The sequence below is a fragment of the Haplochromis burtoni genome, unplaced genomic scaffold, assembly GCF_018398535.1.
Source record: "Haplochromis burtoni strain Fernald_Lab_line unplaced genomic scaffold, NCSU_Asbu1 Contig_62, whole genome shotgun sequence".
Classification (NCBI taxonomy): Eukaryota; Metazoa; Chordata; class Actinopteri; order Cichliformes; family Cichlidae; genus Haplochromis; species Haplochromis burtoni.
The window spans coordinates 634,057-661,486 of record NW_024582423.1 but is presented as its reverse complement, the minus strand read 5'-3'; the positions used below and the strand labels follow the sequence as shown (position 1 = coordinate 661,486).

Sequence of the window (27,430 nt, the reverse complement as noted above, 5' to 3'; positions counted from 1 at the left end):
AGCATATCACTACGCATGTTTGCACACCAAGAGAAAAATAACGTAGTTTGCATAAAAAGCACAGGCGGAATTGGGTCCTCACGGCTGTAGGCAACGTCACTGTCCAATCACAAATTTTTAATTTATGTCACGTGTGTCCTTAAACCGAGCCGGGTCGCGCGCTACACCGCAAGAATTGCTAATGCATTAGATGCTATATTTAACTTTTAATGGCTCCCATCTCCGTTTCACGTCATTGCTTTCCGTTATATTTTGTTTTCTACTGGTAAATTCAAGGCTGTACTAAAAGCGAGTCCCCATGTCTTTTAATGTGTTACTAACACTAGCAAGTTTAGCCTTTACTTATTTTAGCTTGTTTATATTTATGCAGTGTATTACTGAGCGTCGGAGTGTCTGCGCAAGTCGACAGCTAACCTGAAATAAAACTACACACAGGCAGCAGGCATCTAAACTAGCATTAAGAATAGTAGCATGCATGTGTCATAAACATTACCATGTCTCAAAAGTTGTCGGCTGGGGCTTGTTTGGCTGCAGGTTCCTCCTTCTGCTTCAGCTGCTGCTGCCGCCTCTGCGCAGGGCTCGGTCCTTCTGACGTGTGATGAGGCTGCACAAATTTCACGTAACACGACCAAATAAACAGACTCCACCATACCGGACTCCACGTGTTGCTCTTTGTTTATTTAGTAAATATTATTTACACGTTTTCAAGAACACATGCTACAGAATTTCATATTTATAGCTCCCAAACAATAAAAACAGCTCTTGAGAACGAAGACAAAGAAAATAAAAACCTGGTGACTAAACAAAGTGTCATCCAGGTTTTGAACACTGAGAAAACATTCAAGTTTTTTTTTTCTTTTCTGTTATTGTTTTTTTCTTTTTTTATTTTATTTAATATTCAACCATTTCTGATCAAGGCCTCTTAAACTATGCAGTAGTGATTGTGCAGCATATAATATATATTCCTGGTGCTGCTAAAGCTCCCTTTGGTTTGTGCTTCTCTGCAGCTGTGATATTAGCACCCAAACAAATGGAAAAGGGCCCCAGTAGTAACTAATTTATAATTCATGATCTTATTTTTCTTCTTCTTTATTTTAACCTGATGTTGTCTACTTCTTCATCTAATGATGTTGCAGTACCCTTTAATGCAATTTGAAGAGAACCCGGTGCTACAAAGCAGTGCAAGTTTATACTTTCAAAGTCAGACATTTCATTATGCATAGTACAAAACAGTATGTATGTTAACCTATGCAATAGCTTGTATCGATTGCTATGTCGAGTTCGACTTGCAGAAGTCAAATATATATGTATTTACATTTAGAGTTACCATCTAGCTTCCAGTGTCCACACTATCTTAGCATTTTGCTACTATGCAGTCTCAGAAATTGGAGCTCAGTGGAGTACATAAAGAAACTTTAAAATAATGAAACAAAATTTTGAAATCCCTGCATTAATTTCATGGTTAATGTCACAAATTTGATGGTTTCTCATTAGTCTAGTGTGGCCTTAATAGCCAGAGTCTTTAATCTTGTCGTTCAGCTTTAAACAAACAAACAAAATCATAAACCTTTAGCAGTGTTCAAACTGACACACACTCACTGGACTCTTCGAATCACACACTGACTGATTGCTTTATATCCAAATTATGGATTATGTACATTTATAGATACACACACAGCCTAGAGAGCACCATTATAGCTTACGATATAACAAACTAGTGACCACAGTAACACTACTTTACATTCAATAGCACACACTACAGTACACTGTACATTAAGGCATGAGGTGTTCTTGATGCAAAACAGCAGAAGATTCGCTGAGAAATGCGATGCACTGAGGAATGGAAACCATGTCTTAACGAACGATGAACTTCATCAGTCCTACCATCAAGGCAAGCTATAGCAATATAGACCCTCCTGCTGCTAAAGTACACCAAACTGTATTTTGAGTTATCTAAACACTATCTATTACTCAAATAATTGAGCACTTAAAAACATTCAGAATTAGAATAAAATCAGAGGGTCATCAGCCTTCTGGTGTTTGCTGTCATCTATGCTGCTGATTAAAATTCCTAAAAATGAAAGTTCTCAATTTTTTCTTTGCTTAACAACAGATGATTTAATATAAAAGACAGCAATTTAAAGATACCGCTTCGAACACCAGGACCACCACTCTGATATGCGTTACATTTTTAAACGACTGCAAATTAATGTCTTCTATTTTGGCGGGGCTCTGTTCATGCAGTGTAGTTATTACTCAAAGAATTAATACAAGCAATACATTTAGCCTTTGTCGCTGAATTAATTCATACCACTTAATTATTTTAAACTCTTTTCTTGGCTCTAATTATGTCTACTTAAAAATGCAGTTGAAAAGAATTATCATAATGGATTAAAGCAAGCCTGAAAAACAAATGCTGGAACTGATTCTTTTACATAGCATTAGCATGTTTTATGAATGTAGATCTTTATAATGCAAAGTGTCTACTTTACTATCCTATTTTACTAGTAGTCAACTGTATATTTGAACTGCCTGTAAATTGTATGTATAGTAAGATATATAATGGAGGTAAGCACAATGAGTATTAAACAAGTTTGTAGCTGCACAGTAACTAAATGCAAGTCAGATAAGTCAAGTCTGTATTCAGTGTGTGTATTACTCGGTAATACTGTATAATTCTGCTCACTGCCTGCAGTGCACATTTTTAGGTAACAGCACATTAGAGTGATGCAAGTTACTTGCAGTTGATATTTTTTTTTACAATTTACAATACCACCCATCTTCACTGAGCGCCGTGACTGCTGATCGAAATGCTGCAGCCCTTCTGACAGTCAAGTACAACAGTAGATGACAGCTCTGAACGTATACTGTGAGGCGTGCAAAACAAATCAAGAAAAATGATTTGATTGAAACCTCTTCACAACTGTTTTGGAAACATTTTGAACATCTTAGCAATGCAGCCAGTTCTCAGTTCCTTTAAAAGAAATAATAAAGATCTGTTTGAGTGTGTCATGATTCCAAACTGTCCTTAACGCTGTTCAAAAGGATGCCAATACTGGAAGTTCTTGTGTGTGTTTGTCTCTGCAGAGAAGAGTCCAGAAAGTGCTGGGTGTGTAGAAGATGTACTGATGAATTCACATGAAGGGCCGTGAGGAGGCCTCATGCATGCGCGAGTCTTACATATCCCACTGCAACCTCTAATCAACTCAGATCAATCGCTAAAGGCTAAATCATCACCAGAGCGAGAGAGAGAGATACACATCACTGTCACAGAGTCCACGTGGTCTCTTCAAATCCAGAAATGCAGCTTTGTGGGAAACTAGCGGAAACCTTCAGTGAAGAACTGATAAAAATCCTCATTGAATGACACGTAGTAAATATTATTGATCTGGTTTGTTTTTGCTGGCATTTTACTGAAAAGACTGATTCTTTCTCTGATTTGGGATCTCTTGTGTCTCCGGACACTGAATCAATTCATGTAAACGACAGCCCTTTTGTGACAAGAGGACACAAATCACAAGTTGATTGTGTCCAGGCTTGCATCACTGAAGGCGATGCAAGCTGTACACATTCAAAAATAGAACGACTGTACAAAAATATACATGAGTAGAAGTTGCCAGTATTTTATAACTTATGCATCCACGATAATAATAGGCATGATCGGAGTAACTGTTTCCAGGTAGGCCATGCTATTGTTACATCCTGTGTGTTATATCTCTGAGACTTAAATTCTGTGTTGAATTGCTGGTTGTTGCAGCTGATAAGCAGCACTTGATTATCAGTTCAATGTAACTGATGACACCACGGGTGAAAGGTTCTGTGCCAGCAGAGTCCTGTTTTTTAAACTTAAAACTCAGGTGGCAGAACGCACAACTATCCACGTGAGGTGATATTTGCGCCAGATATACTGTACCGTTTGTCAGTAAGGTTCATATCACTGAGATTTGAGTCTCGCGTATAACAAGCTAAAAATCTAAGAAACAAAACTCATTACTTTGACCGCTAGACTGAGCTGAACTTGGAAACCTGGAGTGCTGTTTGACTGCAGAGGTAAGCAAACAGTAAATGTAACTGTGTGCCTGAATAATTGGGGCATATCTAGCCAGCAGCGCTTATGTTTGACTGGAGCTTTTACAGCTTGCATCCACACTGACGCGCTGCAGAGTGGGCCTCTCCTTACCACTCCGTCAGATGACTGCAGATGAGCCAGAAGATGGAGAGTTCGAGTTAGGGGAAGAAGGAAGGTTCCAGAAGAGCCACTTGCGTTTACACTGCCTCCTCTGGTACAGGTAGTCCTCCTTGTCGCGCTCTTTGCGTGCCCTTTGGTAGTGGTCGTCTTCTTTCAGGTACCACACCGGCGGCCAGCGATGTTTCTCAAAGTATTCTTGGTTCTCTGAATCACAATAAATATTTTCAAGACAATCTTTTCTTTAGTTACTCTCTGTCTCACACTGGTGTTCGCTACTAATGAGAGGAGAGCATTAAAGATTGATCAGATGTTTGTTACCTGCAGACTTGGCCTTCATATCTCGGGGAAACTTGCGGCAGATGCTGTTGTAGTTGGTACAGATGTGGTGAAGACACCAGCCAGTGAGCTGCTGGGCACCGTGGAACTGTCAGCACACAAAGTCATATATCATCATTCTGTGTGTTTTGTTTTGGAGATAAAAAGCAGTGCTGGGGTTTGCTGACATGAAGTGCACATATTTAAAAAAAACAATCTATATTTGGAGTACAGAGGCCATTTGAGTTGACCTTACATTTAGACTATCTTGTTTACACTTCTTTGTCAGAGCCATTAAGTAAATTTGTACTGCACTTAGAAGCTTAGTCATGGTAGCATTACTGTGCTAATTTTAGCATGCTGCAGTTAGCATGGCAACTAACAAAGTACAGCAGAAAGTAACAAATTCTAAGGATTCCAATATATATCAACAGTCTTTCTCCAATATATTTCCCACAAATCTACCCCTTTTCTTTTCCTTGCTAACAAGCGAAAACACAAACACACAGAAAACAAACAAAAAAAATCTAACAGCCATTAGCCAGTTTGATTTGTTTGCTATATTCTGGTCTGGCAAAGCAGGCGGCAGTATAGTAATTTAAAAAAACAACATGAAAATTCATTTTAATGTTTGTGTTTCAGTGGTGAATTGCACCAAATAAATTAAAAAATGAGCAAAATGAGCTTGCCGGGCAAATGGAAAATATACCCATTTGAAACTTAATGACAGGATGATGTACAGTGCTGAGCATGATTCCTGTCTCCCAATTGCTCACTACACCAAAAATCCTTCAGCTAGGTAAGGGCAGTTTAATTTAATGTGTCTTTTGCCCCACCTACTGCCTGTGAAAACTATTTTAGCCTCAAGAGAAGTCCCCTCTGAGAAATGCCCTCATTAATAATAAAAATAAAATCTATTTTGTCACAGCGTTGTGTAAGTGCGTTAAGAACAATCCCTGCTCGGAATGATTGGCAGGTCACACTACCTGGGCCATATCCAAGTACACCAGCACATCTCCATCGATGTCAGCCCCCATCATCGCCGCCTCCGTCAGCACTGTTACTGTGTAGAGTTCTGAAAGAAACATAAAAGCTACTCTCTGTAGGCAACGGCTTGGAAGGGCACACTGCGGCTGCATGTCATACAATCCTGTACTTTACAGGAAAATGATACCAAATGTAATACCTGTAAGTGCAACCAGGTGGGGGAGGCAAAGTCGATTGGCAAGAACAATGAGCTCCATTGCATCCAGATCCGAGCGAGAACAAAAGCGGCCCGTGTACAGATATTCTAACACAGCCCTCATACAGCTGCGAGTTGTGTTGGGGAACAGCACCTTAGGAGCAGAAAACATGCAAAATATAACATGATTCAGGTCCTGAAGGATTCAGCAGGTGTGCACAGAGAGAGGAAGAGCGAGAAGGAATCTCCTGTACAACATTTTACACGATCAGACTACAAAAAATATTTACTTTTTGTGCAGCAAGAGAGGGACACATCGTGAGTTTCATAGGTGATCTAAATATAGCTTTACAGAGCTATCTGATACACTATGGATCATTTGAAAAGACACAATCTCAATTCCAAACGATCTAAAAACCTTTTCTTCTATCAGGCGTTTTATGAATCTGTAGTACTTTTAATTCATAGTAGAATCAGGCACAATTACCAGGCCTCAGAGAACTGCAGTACACTTGGATCACAAAGCCAGTGTAATTGTATTAGAGCAGATTTGCAGTCCTCTAATTATAGTTTTTACACACTTCACGTAGTCCATTGGTGTGCTACACGAGCCACTTTGTTTATTTGAGATGTGCTACACAAGTGTGCTTTCTTTAATTATAAGCTAATTAAATGCACTAATGATTTGACTGGTAATGAGTATGTAACTATAAATGCTGAACTATGTGTTTCATACAGGGCTGATTTTAGCCTGTCCTCGACTCACCTCTTTGGTGCAGCTCTCAACAAAAGGCCCGCCAAACATAGCTGCCATCCAGTCACAACTAGAGATGAGTAAAGGCTTGTGGGCCATGATCGTCCCATCATCTAGCTTGAAAACTACATCTGCAACGCAGAAGTGAGAGCTAGTAAAACCTCACTTACACCGGCATCCACTCTACTTCAAGCTGGGCAGACAAACAAATACATGTAATGATTTGCTCTCACCAGAAAAAGTGCCTTTGGCCAAGCACTCTTTGACTCTGTTTGTCCGCCGCACATGGAAGGCTTTGGTGATTTCTTGGTTCATGAAGGCTTCATTGTTGAGTATGTTTGCCACCATCATCCGCAGGTCAAAGACCTCCAGCAGCTCAGCGATGTGAGCAATGTGCATTAGCTCTTTTTCATTCTCGTCTAGCTGGCCAGTGTACAAGTAGCGAAGAACTGCTCGAAAAGGACCGAGCTGCATGGACTGGTCCATGTGGACTACAGTCATAGGCCTGGGGCTGTATGTTATGGGGTCGTCCACAAGCTCTTCCTGGATGCTGACAAAGGCTCGGCTCCACGAGGAGAGCAGTCTGCCCCGCCGGGCGACCTCAGAGTCTTTCAAGGTCCCGTCACTAGTGCAGGCCCTCAGGTTGGCCCTGTCTCCATCATCGCTGCTCTCACAAACATCAAAACTTGCAGCACGCATCAGCAGCTCTCGCCCAGAGATCGGACCCCGAGGGGGCTTTTCGGTCTCCTCATTTTGCATGTCCATAATAAAGAGGTCGTAGAACTTTGAAGAGGATGTCGCCAGGTATATCTTGTGTGCGAAAATCTTTTGTCGCTCCTGCAGGACCAGGATGACATCGGCACAGTGTGGGTCCTCGAGAAGACCGGCTGGATGCTCCTCTGTGGTGGTAGGGGGAGGTGGCACAGTGATTATAGGTGGGGGAGGTTTTGGTGGCAAGAAGGGTGCCTGAAGGAGAGGTCGCTGGACATTTCTGAGGTGAGATTTCCAAAACTGCAGGTGGCGGCGTGAAATGAGCGCAGCTCGGATGGCGTTATCAAAGACGTCCTTGACTCCAAACTGAGCAACAACACTGGTTTCATAATATGGTACTCCCAGCTCTTTGGCCACCTCCCGGCCTCTTTCTGGAGGAAGAATCTCACTGGATTTTATTGGTCTGAAAAAATAACATATCAGAAGTTAATCGGAAGTAAATCAACCTTTCGGACATGAAACTTGAAGGTTCTTGCATATAGAGAGATAAATGCAAAACTGAGTACCTAGCTAAAGGCCTCCGTGCCCTGTTCACTGCCTCCAGGTCAGCATAGCGCAGGTCCAGCTGACAGCCTACCAAGATGACAGGAGCACGGGGACAGAAGTGTTTGATCTCAGGGTACCACATAGTCTTTACATGGTACAGAGAGTTGGGATTGGCGATTGAGAAGCACAAGACCACAACATCAGACCTGAAGGGAAGCCAGAGGGCAAACTTGCTTATTTCGGGTAAGATGAAAGCAACTGATGGTAAAAAGACCATAGAATTTCACATTTTCCCACCTGCCATATGCAAAACGCCGGTCCTTATGATGGTCTCCAAAAGTATCCCAAAGGCGGAGTGACACGCTGACATCATCCACAACATCTCTTGAGCGCTCTAAAACCTGATAGTTGCCAAAAAAATATTTGTATTTCTACAACCACCAGCCTCTCTATATCAAGGGACAAAAAACCCAAACTATTTGAGCTTTCTTACTCACCTCCTGGCATACTCTGTATTGGTCAATTGCCCAGACCGTGGGTACATGTGTGGCGAGTAACTGGTACTGAGTCAGGGTGGCATTGCAGGCCCGGGCGCAGATGAGGCGGGTCTTCCCAACTGCATTGTCTCCTACCACCACACACTTGATAGTTTCAACGTTTGGTCTCTCATAGTCCATATCAGAATCCGTCAGCTGGGGCCTGTCAGAATATAAAGGTGTGCAGAAAGTCGTGTATTAGCACTTTCAGTCCCACACTACCCTGCCATGAACGCTACAGGGACAGACACTGACAAGGCTTCATCTGCACTGCTAATTCTGCCTGCAGAGCTATCAGGGGATGGCCTCGTGACTTCCTTGTGTCAACCTTAATTAAAAGGTAGAGAAAAGGCACTCTTAGTTTCAAAAGAGTTAAATAAGTTTAAATGCTACTGCTCCTCTTTTAATAAAGGCTGCTGCAATGCTACATGTGTGACACATCCCTGCAATTCTTCCAACCATCAGGAAGCCTAAAATTCCCTTTCTTTTTTCCCCATGTCATTACATCTCAAGCATAGCACCCCAACCTTATACCTCAGAGCCTATAACTTAAGTCATCACAGCCCTCATGCATGTGGCCTGCACCTAAATGAAACAATAGGAATAGGTAAACAGACTATTTCTGTGTCTTGAAAATGGTTGCTGACGATTTAGGTCGCTGTTCCAGTTTCCAAGGGAACTGTGGTTGGTGTCATTGTGTTAGACCCTATATCAGACAAGCCTCCGTGATTTATGCTCTTTTTTGATTTGATGTATAGAGACAACGCCACTGTTAAGTGTCGTAACGTGATTTTGAACCATCTGAAACCCAAGTCACGCCATGTTTAATTTACACATCCAGAGCTTACACGAATAAACAAGAAATCTCCATCCAAGCCCCCCCCCTCCCCCTCTTGAAAGCGTAAGCGGACTGGGAATATAGCCTCCATTCATATTTATATTCTCAGATAGTGTTGCCTTCTTATGAATGAAGCCAGCTACCCCTACCTGGAAGTCAAGTGCCCACTATCAGGAAAAAACAAAAAAGCAGCTCCCTTTCTAAAGCATAACTTCTGCTGTTCTTATACTAAAAGGACTTTCTATCCAAAACACTTTTGCAGCATCATTTGCTTACTTTGGTTCACACAGTGCTCTAAATATTACTATCATGGGTTACTATGATTTCTTTGCCTCATGGTCACTTTGTAGCCATTCATAAAAAAAATCGGGCTCTTCATTCACTGCATAATCCGCATCACCATAGGCTTCTCTCACCTTTCAAAACAACTCGCAGTCTGACCTTAGGCTGGGCCTGTCTGATACTATAGAGATACCCCGCCCCTACAATTGCTCATTCAAATGCCCTTTCCTGTTACAGACTACAATGCGCAACTCACGAATTAATTAATGATTTTTAAAATGTGGTGAGATATACTATATAACGCACAGTGCCTTAAGTCGATCATCTTAAAAACACATTTTTAAGGAGCCTCGGTTATCTGCCATAACAAGGATGATAAAAACATGCATACCCTACCAGAAGGACCGAACAGTGCCTCCCTCCACCACCGAGACACTAGTCATGAGGCTCTGCTGCATTACACGTTATGTAACGCCCCGTCACTGACTCTTGAGCCTGTTTATCCGGCTCCGAGTTCATCGCAAAAACCAGCCTCCCCCCATAAAATAAGCGAATTAAAACCCACTCTGACGCTGTGGTCATAACGGTTGCCGACCATCCTTACCGCAACATAAGGAAGTGCTGCATCGGGTTGGTCGATGAACGAGATAAAAAGCAGGGCTCCATCGGATGCGTCTTGCACCTGACGGCAGCTCGTATTTAACTTCATCTTCAAGGCGAGGTGAACGAGGCTTGGAAATAGCCGATGTTTCAGGAAAGGTGCTCTGGATCGGTGCGACGAGCCCGATGGCACTGGCAGAAACGCGGACGCTGAGGTGAAGTCTAACGGTGCGATGCAGAGCTGCAGCCCTGACCGTCATAGACCCACCTCCACTTACTGGATGGCCTCCGTAGCTAATAATAGGCAGGCGCACAGACGGGAAAAAAAGAAAAAAGAAAACCCCCAAACCTATTTATTACAAAACACTGATCCGCTCATACTTTATACTTTATTTAGCCCAGGTTATGATTAATTCATGCAACCCGCGAGACCTCGGACACGTTAAGCATGAATGATCAGCTCCCTTCTAATCACAGTGGTGTAAGAAGGGGTGTGTCAGGTGGATTTACAGCGGAGAAAGACCAGGGATTAACTTTTGCATGCATGTATACACTAAAACACACACACACACACACTCACACACTCTACACGCGCAGCAACTGCGCGCGCAGTGGTTGCAGGCATGTCGGATACGCGACAAAAACGGAATAAATTCCTGTTTGTTTAAGACATAAGAGACTTCACTGTAATTGTGACACTACCACACCATGAAAACGAAGTTAGATTGTACTCAATACAATTAGTAAGTAAATAAATAAATAAATAAAAAACACAACAATAAGAAAATAAATAATAATAATCTAAATAAAAACGCTTAAACACTAATAGAAATTAAGAAATAATACAAATATATTAAAGGAAATACACAGACTTTAGCAGACTTTTGAGACTCTGTCCCTTTTATACAAGTTGTTATGAAGTGCACATTTTATCTTTTGATTTGACTCACATTATCGCTACAAATACGTTAACTGTTAACATTTGCCTCGTCATTACAGTGTCACGCAATGTTCCCTCTAAGCTGCGCGCGTGCGCAATTGCGCACTGCTGGCACGGTCTCTGCGCACAAAAAAAAAATCTAACCTGATTTGAAATTAAAATTGAAACTTTAACAATTCTGTTTTGCAGTGTTAGTCAGTAAGTGACTGGCTGCGCCCGTGTAAGTGGGCTAAAGCAGTTAATTAAAAGTAGTCTAACATAAATGTAAATGCTGTAATTTGATTATTTTAATAAACCATGTAACTTGGATGGATTCGATGCTGGCGTGACCACAGTGGACATGTCTGCTGTTGCTCACAGTGGTCCAAGGGACCGCTCAGGGAGTTTGTGTGTTCGCTCAGACACATGAAAAATTAGAGAACATTGGTCACAAGCACGTACTTCGACTTTTAAATTCCCAAATTTGAATTATTTTTCTTTCATCTTACCAAAATGATGCTGTTTGGAGCTTCTTACTTAGCAATAAAGACCCAAGAGACCTACGAGAGTCGTAGGTCTGTAAGTCACCGCCGTTCATCAGTTTGTGTTAAAGCTTTTATTTTCAGCATTAAAACAACTGTGTTCAGTGAATCAGATTCTCCTGGATTTACTTGACATTTATCATAATCACCATACATCATCCTTCAGTGTCAGCAGCTAGCTAATGTCAGCTATTTAACTGCAAAAACATATCAATGGATCTAATTGGCAGGAAGTTTAGCTATTGTTTAACTTCAGTGATTTAACACACACGCACAAAAGAAAAAAAAAAACAACTCACTCATGGGTACTGACAGCCATGGTTTCCAAAGTTAAGGCCTACTAAAAGTGAGTTTGCACTGTCAGTGAAGTAGCACTTCCTTAAAGTCCAGCTCCCTGGCAGACCGCTGTTGTCCTCAGCCTCAGTGTTCCAGTTATTTTGTCATCTGTGTTAGAAAGCACAACAATGCAGTCTGGTGTTTGTTATCTATGTTTCAGAAGCAAGAGGATCAAATTACAGCTGACCTTTACACCGACTTGCAAATGTTACAATACCGAAGCTTACGTGGAGTTGCTCAAAAAGAAATCAGACCGCTGAGCTGATTTTAACAAAGAAACTTCTCCAACAGATTCATGTCCTAGTGCGGGTTCATTTCATTCAGTATTTCCAAAACACGTGACAAATCGCAAAGTGAAATGCCGGTTTGTTGGCGCTCTGGAGCACTGAGTATTACTGGCCTGATTCATTTACTGTTTACGCACATACACTGTGCGGTGCATGGTTTGGTTTAAGGAAACTGCAGTGTTCAGTCTCCTCCAGCAGGTGAGGCTGACAGTCTAAATTTGACTTAATCCTCTTTTATATAGAGGATAGAGAAAGGAGAAAGTCCCTTCAAAATAAAAGCCACACGGCATAAAATGTTATAGGCAAGGCAAATTTATTTATATAGCACAATTCAACAACAAGGTGATTCAAAGTGCTTTACAGAGACATTAAAAAACAAAAATAATAAAAAGCATGATTTAAAATTGATTAAAAAAAACAGTAAATAAAATCAGTAGTTAAAATATAAGTTTTGAAATTTAAGCTTAAAAGTGTGGATTTGGTGCTTTATTCAAATGCAGCTGAGAATAGGTGAGTCTTCAATCTGGATTTAAATAAACTGAGTGTTTCAGCTGATCTGAGGCTTTCTGGGAGTTTGTTCCAGATATATGGAGCACTTTTGTTTAAGTAGCAGTCTTTTATAGCTGTCAGTCAAAACATAAAGAGCGTGTTATCTTCAGGATATGAATACAAATTGAAAAAGACACGCCTACGCACGTTATTAACTCATTATTAGCGTATTTATTTATTGCTTCAGATGAATCTGCTGTCAAAGAGTTCTTAAACAAAAGGCTGATAAACAAATGATTGTGCTTTTGTAAAAGTAACATATCTGTTCCTTATTTGTTATCAGTTACGTTCCTGATAACCTGTAGGAAATGTGGGAAAACAACAAGGCGTTTTTTTTTTTTTACAACATGCAAAGCATCCCAACTGGCTTTAGTTTCTTCTTTGCATAACTTTAACAGTTTGGACAGTTATAGATCAACCAAGCGTGACACCGATTATTTGTTTCATACTATATGATTCACAAAGTGAAGTATTGATTTTCTACAGTTGGAATTGTGCAACAGCAGAACTCAGGTATAAAGGTTGTGTAAGCAATACCTTTGTGCTCAAGTCCAGCCAGACTGGGGTGTCTGGGATCATTCAGCTTGTCAGAGGATCATTGCAGTTTTTGGTGCTTGCCTTGTTTTCTCTATGGCTTCTGCTGAAACAGACCAGACCGAAGCTCTCTTCTCTCTGAAGTCCTATCATGTCTCAGAAGAACTCGGCTTCATCCTTCCAGATCCTTTGGTACGTTGAAAAGCTCTTTTGAAGTTCTGTGTGTGTTATTTTAGCTTTGCTTGTTTCAAGTTTGTGATGTAACATTATTACATTTTATTCACATTGTATTACTTAAAAACCAAACCTTTAATAAGAATTTGACAATTACATTAATCCTTATAGCGCCAAAAAAGCTGTTATAAAAATATTAACTTTAGTATTGATTGAGACCAACAAAGATGAAGGAAGTGAGCATTATTCCTGGAAGACGTTTACAAAATCACATTTTTGCATATAGAAGAGAGCAAAAATGGAGAGAACAATAATGTTCATAACTTCTGTAGCCAGAAATAAAACATGAAGCACAGTGATGGATGGGAGAACTGGTTCCTAAAAAAGAAGCTTAGTAAGTTAAGGTCCTGCTTGGACACAAGCACACAACACACATGATGGTCACAAGTTGTGAACATTTCATTTTGAGCCCCTTGAGCCATTTGGATTTTAGTGAATTTGTTGCTTTGACATTTGAGGACAACATGAACTTGGATTTGTTTGCATTTTACACCAACTACAGTTGTGTTTAGTGGTACTGACCAACATTAACATTTTCTCATGATGTGCATTTAAAGGAAGAGCTTCCACCTTATTACCAGCCATGGATGGATATCGCCCTGAGAATCCCAGAGCTTGCACAGTCCCACGAGTTGCGCTCCCGTATTAACAAGGTATTTATAATGACAAGCACCATTCACGATGACTGTGAAGCAGTTGCTCAGTACAGTTGTCTATGACCAGATGCCACTGCTGAGCAGCAACTTTCTGCAGAAACACAAAGAGTTACGACTGGCCCACCTGGCTCTCAGCATGATGACCATGGGCTACGTCTGGGAGGAGGGAGAGAAAGATACAGTTGAGGTAACTAACTGTCTGTTAGTTTTTCTTTTTCTTTTGCCTCCTGTTTTCTGAATGCTACATGTTACCTTAAGTGATTCAGTTATTATGACTGATTTCTCTTTGATATTCTTTTAAGATACTGCCATGCAGTCTGGCTGTTCCATACTGGGAGGTGTCACAACGCTTAGGGCTTCCCCCAATTATCACACATGCAGATGCAGTATTGGCTAACTGGAAGAGGAAAGATCCTGACGGGTAAGGCCGCTAATCTCCTGCCAGCAGTTTGAGTAAACCCAGCGAATGTGTATAAATATGTCCTGTTTTTCATGTCCATCTGTATATCTGCTGTGCCAGGCCTTTCAACATGGAGTGAGTAAAATTCTGTTTCTGCACACAGTACAATACAATATGTGCTATCATACTATAATATGCACAAAGTTTCATGGCTTACATTTGTCAAACAGGAACCTGAAGTTGTTGGTCAGCCTCCCGGGTGGAGAAAGTGCCCGAGGTTTCTTCTTGGTCACTCTGCTGGTGGAGCTAGCTGGAGTTCCTGCGGTGAAGGTGAAGATACATTAAAAACAGGAAACATCCTAAAATGTGCACTTGATAATTGTTGTTAACTGACAAATATAAGGGCACCCTTAAAGCGAGGACATTTCTAAGAGAACCACTGCTTTGTAGAATATTCCCACGGTGATCAATGGTGTGAGGTGTGGCGACACAGAGGCTGTGGCCAGAGGCTTGGAGATCATCAGCCGGTCTATTGAGGACATGACTGACGCACTCAAACTGATGCAAGGTACTTATTCAGATGTAAAACCTAAATGTGTTACAGCCTTTTTCTAAAAATGTTTGCACGTTATGTTATGTGAAGGCTGATGTGCAGGCAGGAGTGGTGGTAAGGAGGACCCAATGTGCAGACACTTGAAGGCAAACGTTAATTCAAAAAACTCAGCTTTATTGCTGGATGGTAGAAAACAGAAACCTAACTGAACTAAGAACATAAACTAAGCACCAAACCAGTTGCCAGGCAAACCACACAGCATGTTAGACAGTAGATCACAACACAGAGGAAAACACAGGGCTTAAATACACAGAGGGAGCAATCAGTGAATGAGAGACAGGAGGGAAACACAGCTGGGACAAATCAGGGCTAACGAGACAAGGGAAGCAAAACCAGATACATTAATATGAGACACGGACTTTCAAAGTAAAACAGGAAACATAACACAGAGACATGGACTTGACAAGGGGATACAGCTGACAGGGGAGACAGAGCAACTATAGAACACAGAAACATAAACCATAAGACAGAGAACTCTAACAAAGACACCAAAAGACTAGAAATGATAAATAATGGCAAAATCAAAGTTCAATAATAATGAAAACTCAAAACTCTGGGTCAACGACCCAGGTCTCCCAAAACGTTATGCTGTAGACAGGGTTAGGGTTAGTTCAGGACATGGACTTGTTTAACTTTGGTCTTGCTTTTCTAATATGTATGGAATATGATGCGGTATGATTGCTGAAATGATGTTCTCTATCTTGTTTAAACAGTATGTATGTTTTTTTTTTGGTTGAGTTGTTAACTGTGTTTCAAAAAGTGTTTTTATCCCTATGCAGTTAAATAATTTAGCATAGTTTGCAATGCAGTGGCAGCCGAGGGTCCAAAGATCACAGCTGTTTGTTGTTTGCTTTCAGCATACAAAGACTTCTCAGAGCTTTAAATGATGTTTAACACAGGTAGAAAACTCCCTTCCCTGAATCTTTTTAAATTTAAATTGGGAGTTATTTGTAAATGACTGAAACGTTTACCTGTGCTGTCTTGAAATGTATGACCCTGCCTCTTGCCCAAAGCCAGCTGGGATAGGTTCATTGATAAAGAAAGAAAAAAGTTTTCTAATGATTGCAAATGATTCAATTCTTGCCTTTTTTTTTTCTCTTTTTCGTGATTATTGTAAAATGAATCCCATTAACAACTGTTTTCTTTTCTTCCCTAAGTGCATGTGGACCCTTCAGTCTTCTATGGCATTATGAGGATCTACCTTTCTGGGTATAGAAATCTATTGCTGTTTTCTCTCGATTCACATAGTTGCAAAGTGAAACATGTTTTTGAGACCTATGTGCGTGCCCGTGTCACATAATCATACTTAGATGGAAAGACAACCCGTGTATGCCAAAGGGGCTGGTTTATGAAGGGGTCCAGACAGCGCCGATGAGGTATTCAGGAGGGAGTGCTGCACAAAGCAGTCTGCTGCACTGTTTTGACGAGCTTCTGGGAGTCAAACATGAACCAAAAAGTGGTAAAAAGGCTGACGAATTGTCAATAACATGATCCCAACTGTGCCAGAGATGAATGTAAAGAATTCACTGCTTTTGTTTTTCCCCAGCTTCCTTTCTAATCTACATGAGGGACTACATGCCACCCCTTCACAAGAAACTGATCAACGACATCTCTTTGCAGCCGTCCCTGAGGAGTTTTGTCCAGCAGCAAGATCGCAAGGACCTCAACAATGTCTTCGATCTCTGTGTTAAAAAGCTGCTGGCTTTGCGCAGCTACCACATCAATGTCGTCAGCCGCTTTATCGCAGTACCTGCTGCCCGTGCTCGACAACTGCGTGACCAAAACCACAACTCAGATGGCGAGATGATCAGCAGAGCACCCACAGCACTTGAGGAGAGGGGCACCGGTGGCTCAAGCATAATGTCTTTCCTAAAAACTGTGAGGGATCAAACAAAAGATACATTGCTGCCCGAGGCGAGCAGAGAAATAAAACATCACAGCTGAACTGTCATCACAGAGGAACCGCAGAGTCATGCAAATCAAATAAAACCACCAGAAAAATCAACTCTGATGACTTTCCGCACTATTTCACTTGTCTTTAAAAGGATAGCTTTTGGCAGAATGAAAGCGAGGGGCCTCTTTTGATTGTCTTCCATGTAGCTTTGGCGGGTCTGTAAACAAACCTCAGCCTAATAGACACGAGTGATACCCGTCAATCGATCCAAACCATGATTTAAACCACTACTGTTGCTTTCCATTACACGCAACCACTAATCGCTTCTTTAATCTGAACTGGAATGTGAAAAAAAGAGCATCATTTCAAGATCCAAATATTTTGATGACATTTAAACATTAAACAGTTGAAATCAGTACTAACACTCCTGTAATTTTGGTAAATGAGACTGAGAAACCAAGATCAAGTGTATTTTTCAAATCACAAAGATTTCTTGGTTTCTCCAGCCTGAAGATTATCTTAAATCATCCACTGCTGGTATGGAAGTAAAAACAACTGACTTTCAGCTTTTAAGTAAAATAATCAGGGAAAATAAAGTACTGCAGTACCGTGTGAAACCATGGTAGGGCACTAAAGGGCAGCATTACGATGAGCTACCAGAGTGGGCAGCCTATGAGAGAAGCAAGCCTGATTTGGCCTTGACAAGCAAAACTGACCCCATGATGATAATGTGTTATTCATTAATTGCAGTCTTGTGATGATGTATTGAAATTCACATCCACTCATTAAAGTACCAGGATGGAATCTGACTCTTCCATCTCAGAAAATAATCGTCCTTTGTTGTGTCTTAACTTCGTGGCGCTGATTCAGAACAGGGTTGTCATGTCAGAACACAAAGCAGAGTAGAGACGCATCGACTTATCAGAGTGGTTACCTCAGCTATCCTGCCTTCTTCCTCCAGCCCACATCCAGCCCTCACATGCCCCACCATACTTCCTGAACCCACTGTGTGGAAAACCCAGGGCAATGAAGGGATGGATTGTGCCATGAATGGCTCATGCTGTGTAATCTTCTCCTTTCCTGGCTCATCTCCACTGGTATTTCATTACAATAACAGCCTCGCCAGATCAGATAAGAGAGATGGTGTGGCAATTAGACATGACAGTTTCCCCAACCTGAGTGACCTACTTTATCTTGAACTCTTTTCACATGCTGGTGAGCGGGAATGACAATAGAAGAGGCAAATGGAGAGAACACAATTACACACGTGGCCTGTGAAAGGTTTTAGCGTGAGAGATATGTGTCTGTGCATATGGAGACAGCAATTTTAATTTCAGTTTACTCTGACAAATTCAGAGCAAATACCTACAAATTTCAAATTAAGCTGGGTGTCATTTGTGGGTTTTGTACTTAAACCGAGGCACTCAGGCAGCCATAGAGAATGTTTCTATAAGATGACAGGGAGGTCTTAGGCGAGGAGGTGAAAGGTGAACAGAAACTGGAAATGGGTGGTGATAGGCCGAACAGTGTATTCACATCATGGGGATCTGATTAGAGCCATCATTGTCCAGCCAAAGTAAATAATGTCTTTCCTTATTGCCATGTAGGTGGAGGACTCCCTGACAACCCTACAGTAAACACAGGCCATCTCTAAGGATGTCTTCATTGTGTAGTCGGGGCTGGGCCTCTATGGCCGCTATAGTTTCACCTTGCATCACACAGCTGGTTTCAGTATAGGAATGACACATGTGCATGAACACACCTGTACTAACAAGGTTGTGACATGTATTATGTAAATAATAGGGTGAAAGGTGTCAAGTTTTGCCTTAAATGTTCATATCGGCTGCAAAAGTTTAGTCGTGATTGTTAAATATGTGACATTTCTTCACTGCCGCACGCATCAGGAGTCTCTGTTTTTTGAGAAATCTCCTAAGACATCCATATTCCAGCTATCTGACAGGATAACAGACAAGGGTTGTCCTTTTGGTTAGAGAATCGGATATCTGTGCCTTGGTGGTTAACCACGGGATATCCTGGATTCTGTTATTTCAAAATTGAATTTATGATGCTGCTGCTTACCTCAAGCCAAGCAAAGCCAGGACCTTTTCTCACCCTGTGAGGGAGCAGCCTCGATGGCAGCAGGGAGGGACTGATTGTCTTTGGCGTGCACATCACGGGTGTAGTCTGGAATTATGGGCTACACATACAGCACAGTAGGTGACTTGGTGTTGGGTTTCAACTTTCCACTCATCTTGACTTCATTATCTTTGTCAAACATCTATTTACACACACCCAGAGTTCAGAGACATCTTCATCATTTACTGATGGGAAACACCCTGAATTTGAACTCTTTTCAAAGCTATTTTATGAACTGGGCAAAGAGAGTCTGAGACCCCCAGGGGCACCCGAAGCAAGGTCAACTACATATCATGTTGGTCTGTGTAGAATAATTGAAAATTTGTAACCAATTTTCACGTCTAAATACCATCCTCCTCGGGCTAAGAGGTCTAAGTGAAGAAAATAATTTTAAGTACTTACATGTTTGGTTATTTCTGGTTTTGGTAAACTGCTTATGGAAATTACAAACAGAGTAAAGTGTCACATAAGTAAGATCAATAATGAGAACAGGCCAAATTCTCTCAAGGAAAGGTGACCCAGTGCTACTTTTATTACCTACTTTAACTTGGGACACACTGGGAAAGGCTAATGCCACATGGCTGTCCAACAAGCCATAGCCACAATATAAGACTCTTTTTTTAATTTCATTTTTCATTTGTACTGAGATCGACTGTCTGAAAGCATATTTTCTCCCATATTAGCTTCTATACGCTGGTTCCCACTGAAATTTCTCCTCTCATACAAGGTCTTAAATATTCAGGCCTCATCTTATTTTAAAGATTTCCTAGTACCGTATCACCCCAAGAGAGCACTTTGCTCTCATACTGCTGCCTTACTTGTGGTTCCTAGAGTATTAAAAAGTAGAATGGGAGGCTTTCATGCTGCTCTTCTGTGAAACCAGCTCCCAGTTTGGATTTGGGAGACAGACACTGTCTCTACTTTTAAGACTAAGTTTAAAACTTTCCTTTTTTGATAGAACTTATAGTTAGACTAGATTGGCTGACCCTGAATGCTGAATGTTTTGTCTTCACTTTGCATTTAATCATTACTTATTATTAATATTTAATCTTTCTTCCACAGTTTATGCTTTTTGTCCCGTTTTCCTCCCTTCACACCCCAACCAGTCACGGCAGGTGTTAATAGGGAATTTTTCCTTTCTGCTGGCCCCAAGTGCTTGCTTGCCTCCTTGTTTGACAGTTGGGGTTACTCTGTTTTATTCTAGGGTATCTACCTTACAAAATAAAGCACCTTAAGACAACTGCTGTTTTTGTTTGGCACTATTTAAGTAAAGTTGAATTGAAAAACTGAATTGAAATTAAAGTCTGATGAAATATATGTGTCAATTATGAAAATAAATGACATAATAAATAGGGTGTCTTCCATTTCTCAGCATAACATAGATTGAACCTTTAGATGGACTAGGAACACTGTACAAAAATCGCATATGAAAAAAGTGTTATAAGCGCAGATTACGAGCTACAGAAGATGACTTGCTTCTAGAAGGGTTTTTTTGTCCACACGTAGCTTTTTTGTGTGTGCTGGAATCACACAAGGCTTTAAGCACCTCTCTCAAATGCTTATTGTTGCTAGGTTACAGAAACTGTCTTCTTTAAAGTTTTCTCCTTCACCATTGTTGACAGTGTGGACATCTTAAAGGCAGTCCCAACCTGATTTTGATTGGTGAAAGAAGGTACAGTCACAAGCACTCTGCAATGCAATCATTTTTGCACAAAGGACTCGCTGTTAGTAATCAACTTCATAGGAGTTGTACAGAAAGTAAATGCTGACAGCTGTAAATCTGTACATACAGATCTTAATAGTAATATACTTTCAGCAGGGTTTCCAGCAAGCTATTGTGAAATTTAGTCGCATTAGACTCATGTTGCAATGTTACAACTGTCCTTATCATCGGTTTCTCTGTCACACATAACACGGCGCACATTAAAGCATTACAAAACTTCATGAAAACATCAACTGCCAATCTGTTGTGTGTTTCCAATGCTAAATCATCATCCCAAAAATACATGCAAAGTTACTAATTAGTCACCGTTTGGTTAAAAGTTATAGGTTTAGAATGTGTTTAACATTACCAATGTAACTAACCTCCGGCATGCAACGCTATTCACATTATATTGAACAATTAATGGGAAACAGCAATTAGTGTTCCTAATGGGGAAAGGCTTTCTGTCAGACTTTCAGTTTTCTTAAGCTAATGCACAAGGAGCGATTTGCTTGTTGCACATTGCTTTGAAGCTAGTTGGTTACTAAGCCAACGTTCAAGGCTGTGGTTGCCTAGGTAACCAAAGCCTGGTTGTCCCCCAACCCAGTCAGTTCATTTAATGCTCTGCTCTAATCAGCCCTCCAAGCATGGATGCACTTGGTCACGTAACAGACACGCTCTGCTGCTCTGTTAGCTAAGTTAACTATTTACAGAAGTAACAATGCCGTGCAGGTGGAAGTTACTTCATTCAAATATCTCTCCCCCACAGTTCTATGGTCTCTGGTTGAGACGGTGCTGTAAATTGCTTCTTGTATAGTGCAGCTTTGTAACAGTTTGTTACAGTGTACAGCAGAGGTCAACAAGGGCCCAACAAGAAATCTTTATCCCAAGGCCTCCAAGGTGGTTAATCCAACCATGGCTCTGAGTACCCTAATAACAGGCTGTCATCACCGCCAGTTTGAAATGTACTTTTGTTTATCCCTGTGTCCTCTTTCTAAAGAAAGTTAGGCAACACTTTTAGTTTGAGGGTGGGAATCAGGAATCCTAATTTGCAGTCTAGTTGGATAGCATTTGGGTGGTCTGAGTAAACATGTGAAAAAAGATGATGCAGTTTACCCCAGGGGTACGGGGTTCTTCAAATACCGTGGTCCTAACAGCTCTCTGACTGGTGAATCATCTTTCCTACAGTACCTGTGAAGGTTTTTCGTAAACCAAACGCAGCTCACAGTCACTCTGTTGTGGGTTTCCAATGCACTTTCATGCTTACCAGTCACAGTTAAATAAAACATCAAACTCATGTTTCACCTCGCCTGTCTTTCACATAATTTGTAAAACTACTTGTGCGGTCTGTAAGAGCAGGTTAAAGGCTTTTGATGTAGTCACTGAACAACAACTTTATCTCTTCCTCCCCACAGACTAGACTAGAGCAGCATGCCCACATGAAAAAAGATTTTAAAAAAGAGAGAGGAGCTGTCGTGTTCACAGTCATCTTGAAAGGCTGCTTTTCAGGTGTAAAATTACAGTTGTTGCCCAATTTGATGATCCAATCCAGATGACATCATTGACTTAAAAGGAAAGCACTCATCACATTTGCAACCTGAACTCTTCCACTGAAAAACCTGTAAATTTTCTCCACCAGTGATGGATACACTGCTTCCTGCAGTATTTTCTTGGAAGGAGGACTGTCTCACCTTTATGCTCCATCCTGCCAGGCGTGGGAGTTGGGAAGTGTAATCTGGACAAGAATGTAGCTATACAGAATGTAGATTGCAGTTAAGTGTTAGATCATCTGTTTTATGCCTGAATTATGCTTCATTGGGAAATCCACATCCGTAAGTTGTAAGTTAATCCATAACTTACAACTCCTTTTAACCCTTTGCCGTAACCTTCTACGTAACTTGACATTCCCTTCTAGAGAAATAAAACTGCATGTCGGGTTGATGTAGCCTACAGCAACCGAATGGCGTGGAAGGTTGCGGTGTAGAGTTAAGAGGAGTTTCTGGTTACGTTTTACGTTAGGACGTAGATTTCCCGTAGACGTTTACACGCTTACTGTGATTTGCAGATGTCATGTGAACGTATCAGTTTTAACTTAGCATGTTAGCATGCTAACATTTAGCCTATACCGCTAAACATAAAATACAGCTGAATCACATGAGAAAGCATTTTATTTGCAAATAAAGTTACAAATAAATAACAAATAAATAATGTGTCAGAAACCAAAGTAATGGATGAACTTAAATTTTAACTAAATGATCGATGAATCTCTGACAACATTCCCACCGGAGTGGTTTCTCTTGGCAAATGCTGGAGCTAGAGGTATATTGAGAGGATTACTAAAGACATTCAAATAATTTGTCAGGGGATCATAAATGTCAAAAGAAAATTTCATGGCAATCCATCTTGTTTTGCAGGGTTTAAATACTGAACTACGACACACTCCCATTGTAGTGACCTTCAGCACAGCTAGCTTATTGACCTATCTCTCATTTCATCCATGTTTGTGTGAAAGACGGCCTCCTTTAAATAAATGCACCGATGCAGCAACAAGAAAAACAAAGCTATTTCAGAGAAATATGCTCTGACAAGGTCAGTAAACTGAAATAAAAAATTCTAGGACAACGGGTACCCGAGCGATGCATTCATTCCTCTTTGCTTTGTAGTGGCTGAACATTGAATTCATGGCCATTGGATATTTTCAAAAAAAGTGAGGACATGTCAGGCACACTGGGACTTTAGGAAAGTGATGAACAAAGAAGTTAAAGAGAAGTTAAAGTCAGAATCACATTAAGCTGTGAATAATTTTCAATAATATAATTATATAAAGCCCTACCATAAACTGGTGACATGCCCAAGTCCTCCTCCCCCCGAACCCCATGACCATGAACTGGATAAGCAGCTGGATGGATGAAGAAAAATAGTTGGATAGGTGGATGATTTCATCATCCAATTAAATTGCAGTCTGCATGAAAATTGCCAGTTAAAATTACAGCATTTATAATTTGAGTTTTCTTACTTTTGTTCTAGCAATTGATTGCTGGATAACTCCCGGTGACCAAAATTTCCCCTACAATTCGATTAGACTTGCTGAATGGTTTCCCGAGAGACCTAAACCGCACGTGTTAAATCTGATTTCAATAGCTGCTGGAAGAATACATGACATTCAGATGGTTTTCCTCACCGGATTAGCAGAGGCCCACACGCGTCACAGCCTTTTGTCTTAAAGGTTAACACAACTTTGAGCTGTGTGACAGGGAACAGCCACAACCACTCGTCATTGCTGAGTCACTGCTGCATGGTCCTACCAGGTGCAAATAAGACAGCCCTTTGATCCCACACACACACTCCTACACGTGAGTGCACACACACATGCAAATGCACTTTAATGAGCAGGCACATGCCATCCCTAAGTGAGGACAGATGCATGCTTGTGCAGTCCTGCACTCCGTCATGACCTGCTGACAGAAACAACGTGCGTGTGTGTGTTTTTACTCCTGCTTTCCCTGCTTGGCTTTCCTCTCATGCCACACTATTGTCCTCTCTCTCTCGCTCTGCTGATTGACTTCCTCTTCCTCTGAGTTGTCGCTAATGTCACCTTCCCTGCTGGCGCCCACACACTCTTTTTATCAACGGCTTCTCATCCGGGTTATGAAAATACAGGAAGTTTCCTGGGGATCTCCTGCATGGAAAAGAAATGTCCATCTCTCCCTGTCGCACACTCGTGTACTTCATGATAAAAGACACAATGTGCGATAAGGGGCCATGAACTGGCTCAAGGGTACACCTACACCATAGGTACTGGTCACCTCAGGAGATGAAGATGATATCTGCGCTAATGATGTTCGCACCTCCACATTTAACACTGGCATCCACAGGAGCTTTGCAACAGGTTGAGTGACAAGCCAAATCTGTGACATGGCTATATAGACAAAAATAGACAAACACTGGAAGATCAGATTTCACTGCTCAGTAAAGGCTTCCAAGCAGTGAAAAGATAAATACTATAATTCACCACAAAACTGTTTGTGCAGCGGGAGAAGAAAGTCTTTCCTCCCAAACCCTCCTGCCATTCAGTCATGGACATTCTGTACTGCAGTTGTTGGAAACAGATCCCGGTTTGCTTTTTCTGCATGAGCTAAAGCTCATTAATCCACACTGGTGCTGGCTTACTTACGCAAGAAAGAATTGGGACTTCCTTTGGAAAGCAGCTGCTGAGAAATGGAATGAAAATCTCGCAATGGTCGACTAATTCCAAACTTCCCTGGAAAAACATTCCACTTCCTTCCAAACGAGATCCCGACTTGTTTGCATACATGACAGGGAGAGGGTGGGTAGCTCCAATCGGGGGACAAGGTGGAGACAGACAAGGTCATGCAGGTGGGAAGAATGGTCAGGTGCTCGTCACAGGGCTTAGATGCAGAAGTGTTTCAGCACTGAAACAAAGGCTTTTCTTTCTCTTTTTTTGTGACTCAAAACAATTTAAAAAAAAAGTCTGCATTTTAGCAGATCCAACACCTCTTTGTGCTCCTGACGGTGGCATATCAGCATTTTCACTGATTAAACATGCAGGCTACATGAAAATCCAAATAAGATTTGGGACTAGATTTTATGACTGAAGCAAACCGTTATAACTATTTGCATATTTTTAAGCATCATACGGGCTTTAGAAGATTTTTGCAGTTTGACAAGACCAAAAAAGATCAAGTTGCGATATGCTCTTTTTTAATAAATGGATTTCAAAGTTGTTTTGGGCAGTGCTGTTTACATCATAACCGCTTCTGTTTCCTTCATTCATGTTTCAGGAAGGCTTTAACACACTGTACTGTTCAAGGTTATTCAAGCTTAAAACATTGAGTGGTTCTACTGAATGAAGCTGACGTCAGCCAACATGCCCACACTATGTGACTATATTTAGTCTATATTATATTACAGTGGAAACTAACACTTGATATCATCATTGTTTGCAAAGATATAGAGTAATTACTGACCACAACAGGGTGCTTTTTGTTGTTTGTGCCTTTTGAGTTTACCTTGGGTGCATTTGTTGGTGTTTGTGTGTTTGTGCGTGCGTTGGTGTATTATCAACAACACGGACAAAATGCAGTCTTGGAACTATCGTGAGCTACCCCTACACCCACGGCAGCAGGTAAAGCAGGTGTTATATGTTTATCTGTCTTTTTGTCCGGTCGTCCTTCTATAAACACTGATTTTTTTTTTTTGTATATTCATGATAGCTTCACATCTGTTTTGAATTCAGTCACGAAGCCTTGCAGGTGTGGAGCTGACATCACAATGAGTTCGAAGAGGTTTTTCGTCTGATAACGTGGAGTGTGATCCCGTAATGTTTTCAATTTTGGTTGTTTTGAGGAAAACCTATTACCACAAATTAACCAGAAATACTGGTTCAATTACTCCACAAGCCTAGCTGTTCATATGGACCAAAAAGCATCCAAATAAGAGTACATTTTGACCTTTTATCCTTTCCATCTCTTGCTTCCCACACATTTTGCTCGTCTGTGTTCCCAAGGGACTGTCCTGAAAACTCATAAAATGAACTATTACAATTTGTTCTGCCAAACAAGTTCACCTTAGCCAGAAACAACCAAATTTAGATTTAGGATACTGCAGTTACACCATGTAATTTTACCAAACTGAGGGGAGCCTGCTTGTTATTTTACAGCCTTGTTCAATATTTTCATGGATAAAATTAATTTTTGAGAGCTAAAATGTATTTTCATAACAGAAATCTGGAGACAGTTGGGAGTCTCGTGTGTGTGGTGTCATCTGCATTATATATGTGGAGTTCAAATACACATTAGGTAAGCAAACTGAGCATGTTTTAAATATACTTAGAGAGCCTTTGTACTCAGATATTTGTATTAACCTCACAGACCATTGAATGGCATAAAGAGACCAAACCATTTCAAATTCAGTTTCTCGCAGTAAATGTTAGAAAAAAAAAGTTTTAAAAACACCAAGTGGCACCCACTGTGGGATTTTTATATATTTTTTTGAGTAAAGTTTATTCTTGTGAGATTTGAGTGCAGGGGTTCATTTTTTCCACCATTTTCTGTCTTTCCAGCACTTGTGTGCATCGCTGCATGCAGATAGTTAATCCTCCTCACTAAATGAAACACCTATCCAAGAATAACCCCTCGCACAATGATTCTCTCCTGTGTCAAGACAGTGTGTCTGGCCAAAGCTAATTCAATAACTTTAAGCACGTTTGATCATAAAAATTAGTAGTGAAATTACCGTGCTTGACATTTTCATCTTTTCCTTTTCAAAGTGCGGTGTTGAAATCGGTCATGCAATCACCAATAGACATGAAACAGAAAAGTGTTTTTTGGCAAAAGGTCATATGTAAACACATGCACACACACACACATACAGACACACACACGCAGGAAACAAATCCTCAGCAGTGGCAGCAGGGGCTGAAATTTCACTTTTCAACACCAGTCTCTGAGCAAGAGAGGTCTATAAAATGTAATTACCCTGAAAACGCTGCAGTAACACCGTGCTATACTCTGACTTATGAGAAACACTTAAATTGTATAAAAAATTATGATTCTAACATGGACTCAGTGACAGTACACATAATATTCAAGGTAAAATTAAGTTTTCATGATGCAACGTGAAAACAGCTGCTTTTCTATTTCAGTCTTGGACAG

At 40.9% G+C, this 27,430-nt stretch overlaps 3 protein-coding genes across 10 annotated transcripts in view; 1 reads left to right on the top strand and 2 right to left on the bottom strand.

Annotated features, from left to right (window-relative positions):
• The window catches only part of LOC102293744 (phosphatidylethanolamine-binding protein 4), a 52,754-nt gene extending 52,165 nt beyond the window's left edge, over nucleotides 1-589 (bottom strand). The window contains exon 1 of one of the 2 annotated variants that reach the window (XM_014333683.2): nucleotides 494-589. In XM_014333683.2, coding sequence (XP_014189169.1) covers nucleotides 494-496 — 3 coding nt within the window. In that variant the 5' untranslated portion in view covers nucleotides 497-589. The remainder of the gene's footprint in view (nucleotides 1-493) is intronic. The other variant, XM_005922652.3, reaches the window with a different exon arrangement.
• LOC102294042 (rho-related BTB domain-containing protein 2) lies at nucleotides 494-12,171 on the bottom strand. 6 transcript variants are annotated; one of them, XM_042221182.1, is made up of 11 exons: nucleotides 11,969-12,171; nucleotides 11,715-11,859; nucleotides 8,196-8,397; nucleotides 7,996-8,099; nucleotides 7,719-7,904; nucleotides 6,675-7,615; nucleotides 6,454-6,572; nucleotides 5,691-5,841; nucleotides 5,491-5,597; nucleotides 4,508-4,613; nucleotides 494-4,393 (listed from the first exon to the last, which is right to left on the bottom strand). In XM_042221182.1, the coding sequence occupies exons 2-11, from the start codon at nucleotides 11,732-11,734 to the stop codon at nucleotides 4,188-4,190; spliced, it is 2,142 nt and encodes a 713-aa protein (XP_042077116.1). In that variant the 5' UTR covers nucleotides 11,735-11,859; nucleotides 11,969-12,171; the 3' UTR covers nucleotides 494-4,187. The 6 variants fall into 6 exon arrangements, with proteins under 6 accessions (XP_042077116.1, XP_042077115.1, XP_042077113.1 ...); XM_042221181.1 differs by lacking the exon at nucleotides 11,969-12,171 and having other exon boundaries at nucleotides 11,715-11,901; XM_042221179.1 differs by lacking the exons at nucleotides 11,715-11,859; nucleotides 11,969-12,171 and adding an exon at nucleotides 9,959-10,467.
• Nucleotides 12,172-13,130: 959 nt separating this feature from the next.
• Nucleotides 13,131-17,748, top strand: ido1 (indoleamine 2,3-dioxygenase 1). 2 transcript variants are annotated; one of them, XM_005922651.3, is made up of 10 exons: nucleotides 13,131-13,313; nucleotides 13,913-14,008; nucleotides 14,109-14,198; nucleotides 14,314-14,432; nucleotides 14,532-14,546; nucleotides 14,642-14,741; nucleotides 14,862-14,979; nucleotides 16,182-16,233; nucleotides 16,335-16,483; nucleotides 16,571-17,748. In XM_005922651.3, the coding sequence occupies exons 1-10, from the start codon at nucleotides 13,218-13,220 to the stop codon at nucleotides 16,966-16,968; spliced, it is 1,233 nt and encodes a 410-aa protein (XP_005922713.1). In that variant the 5' UTR covers nucleotides 13,131-13,217; the 3' UTR covers nucleotides 16,969-17,748. The 2 variants fall into 2 exon arrangements, with proteins under 2 accessions (XP_005922713.1, XP_005922712.1); XM_005922650.3 differs by having other exon boundaries at nucleotides 14,079-14,198.
• The last annotated feature ends 9,682 nt before the right edge of the window (nucleotides 17,749-27,430 follow it).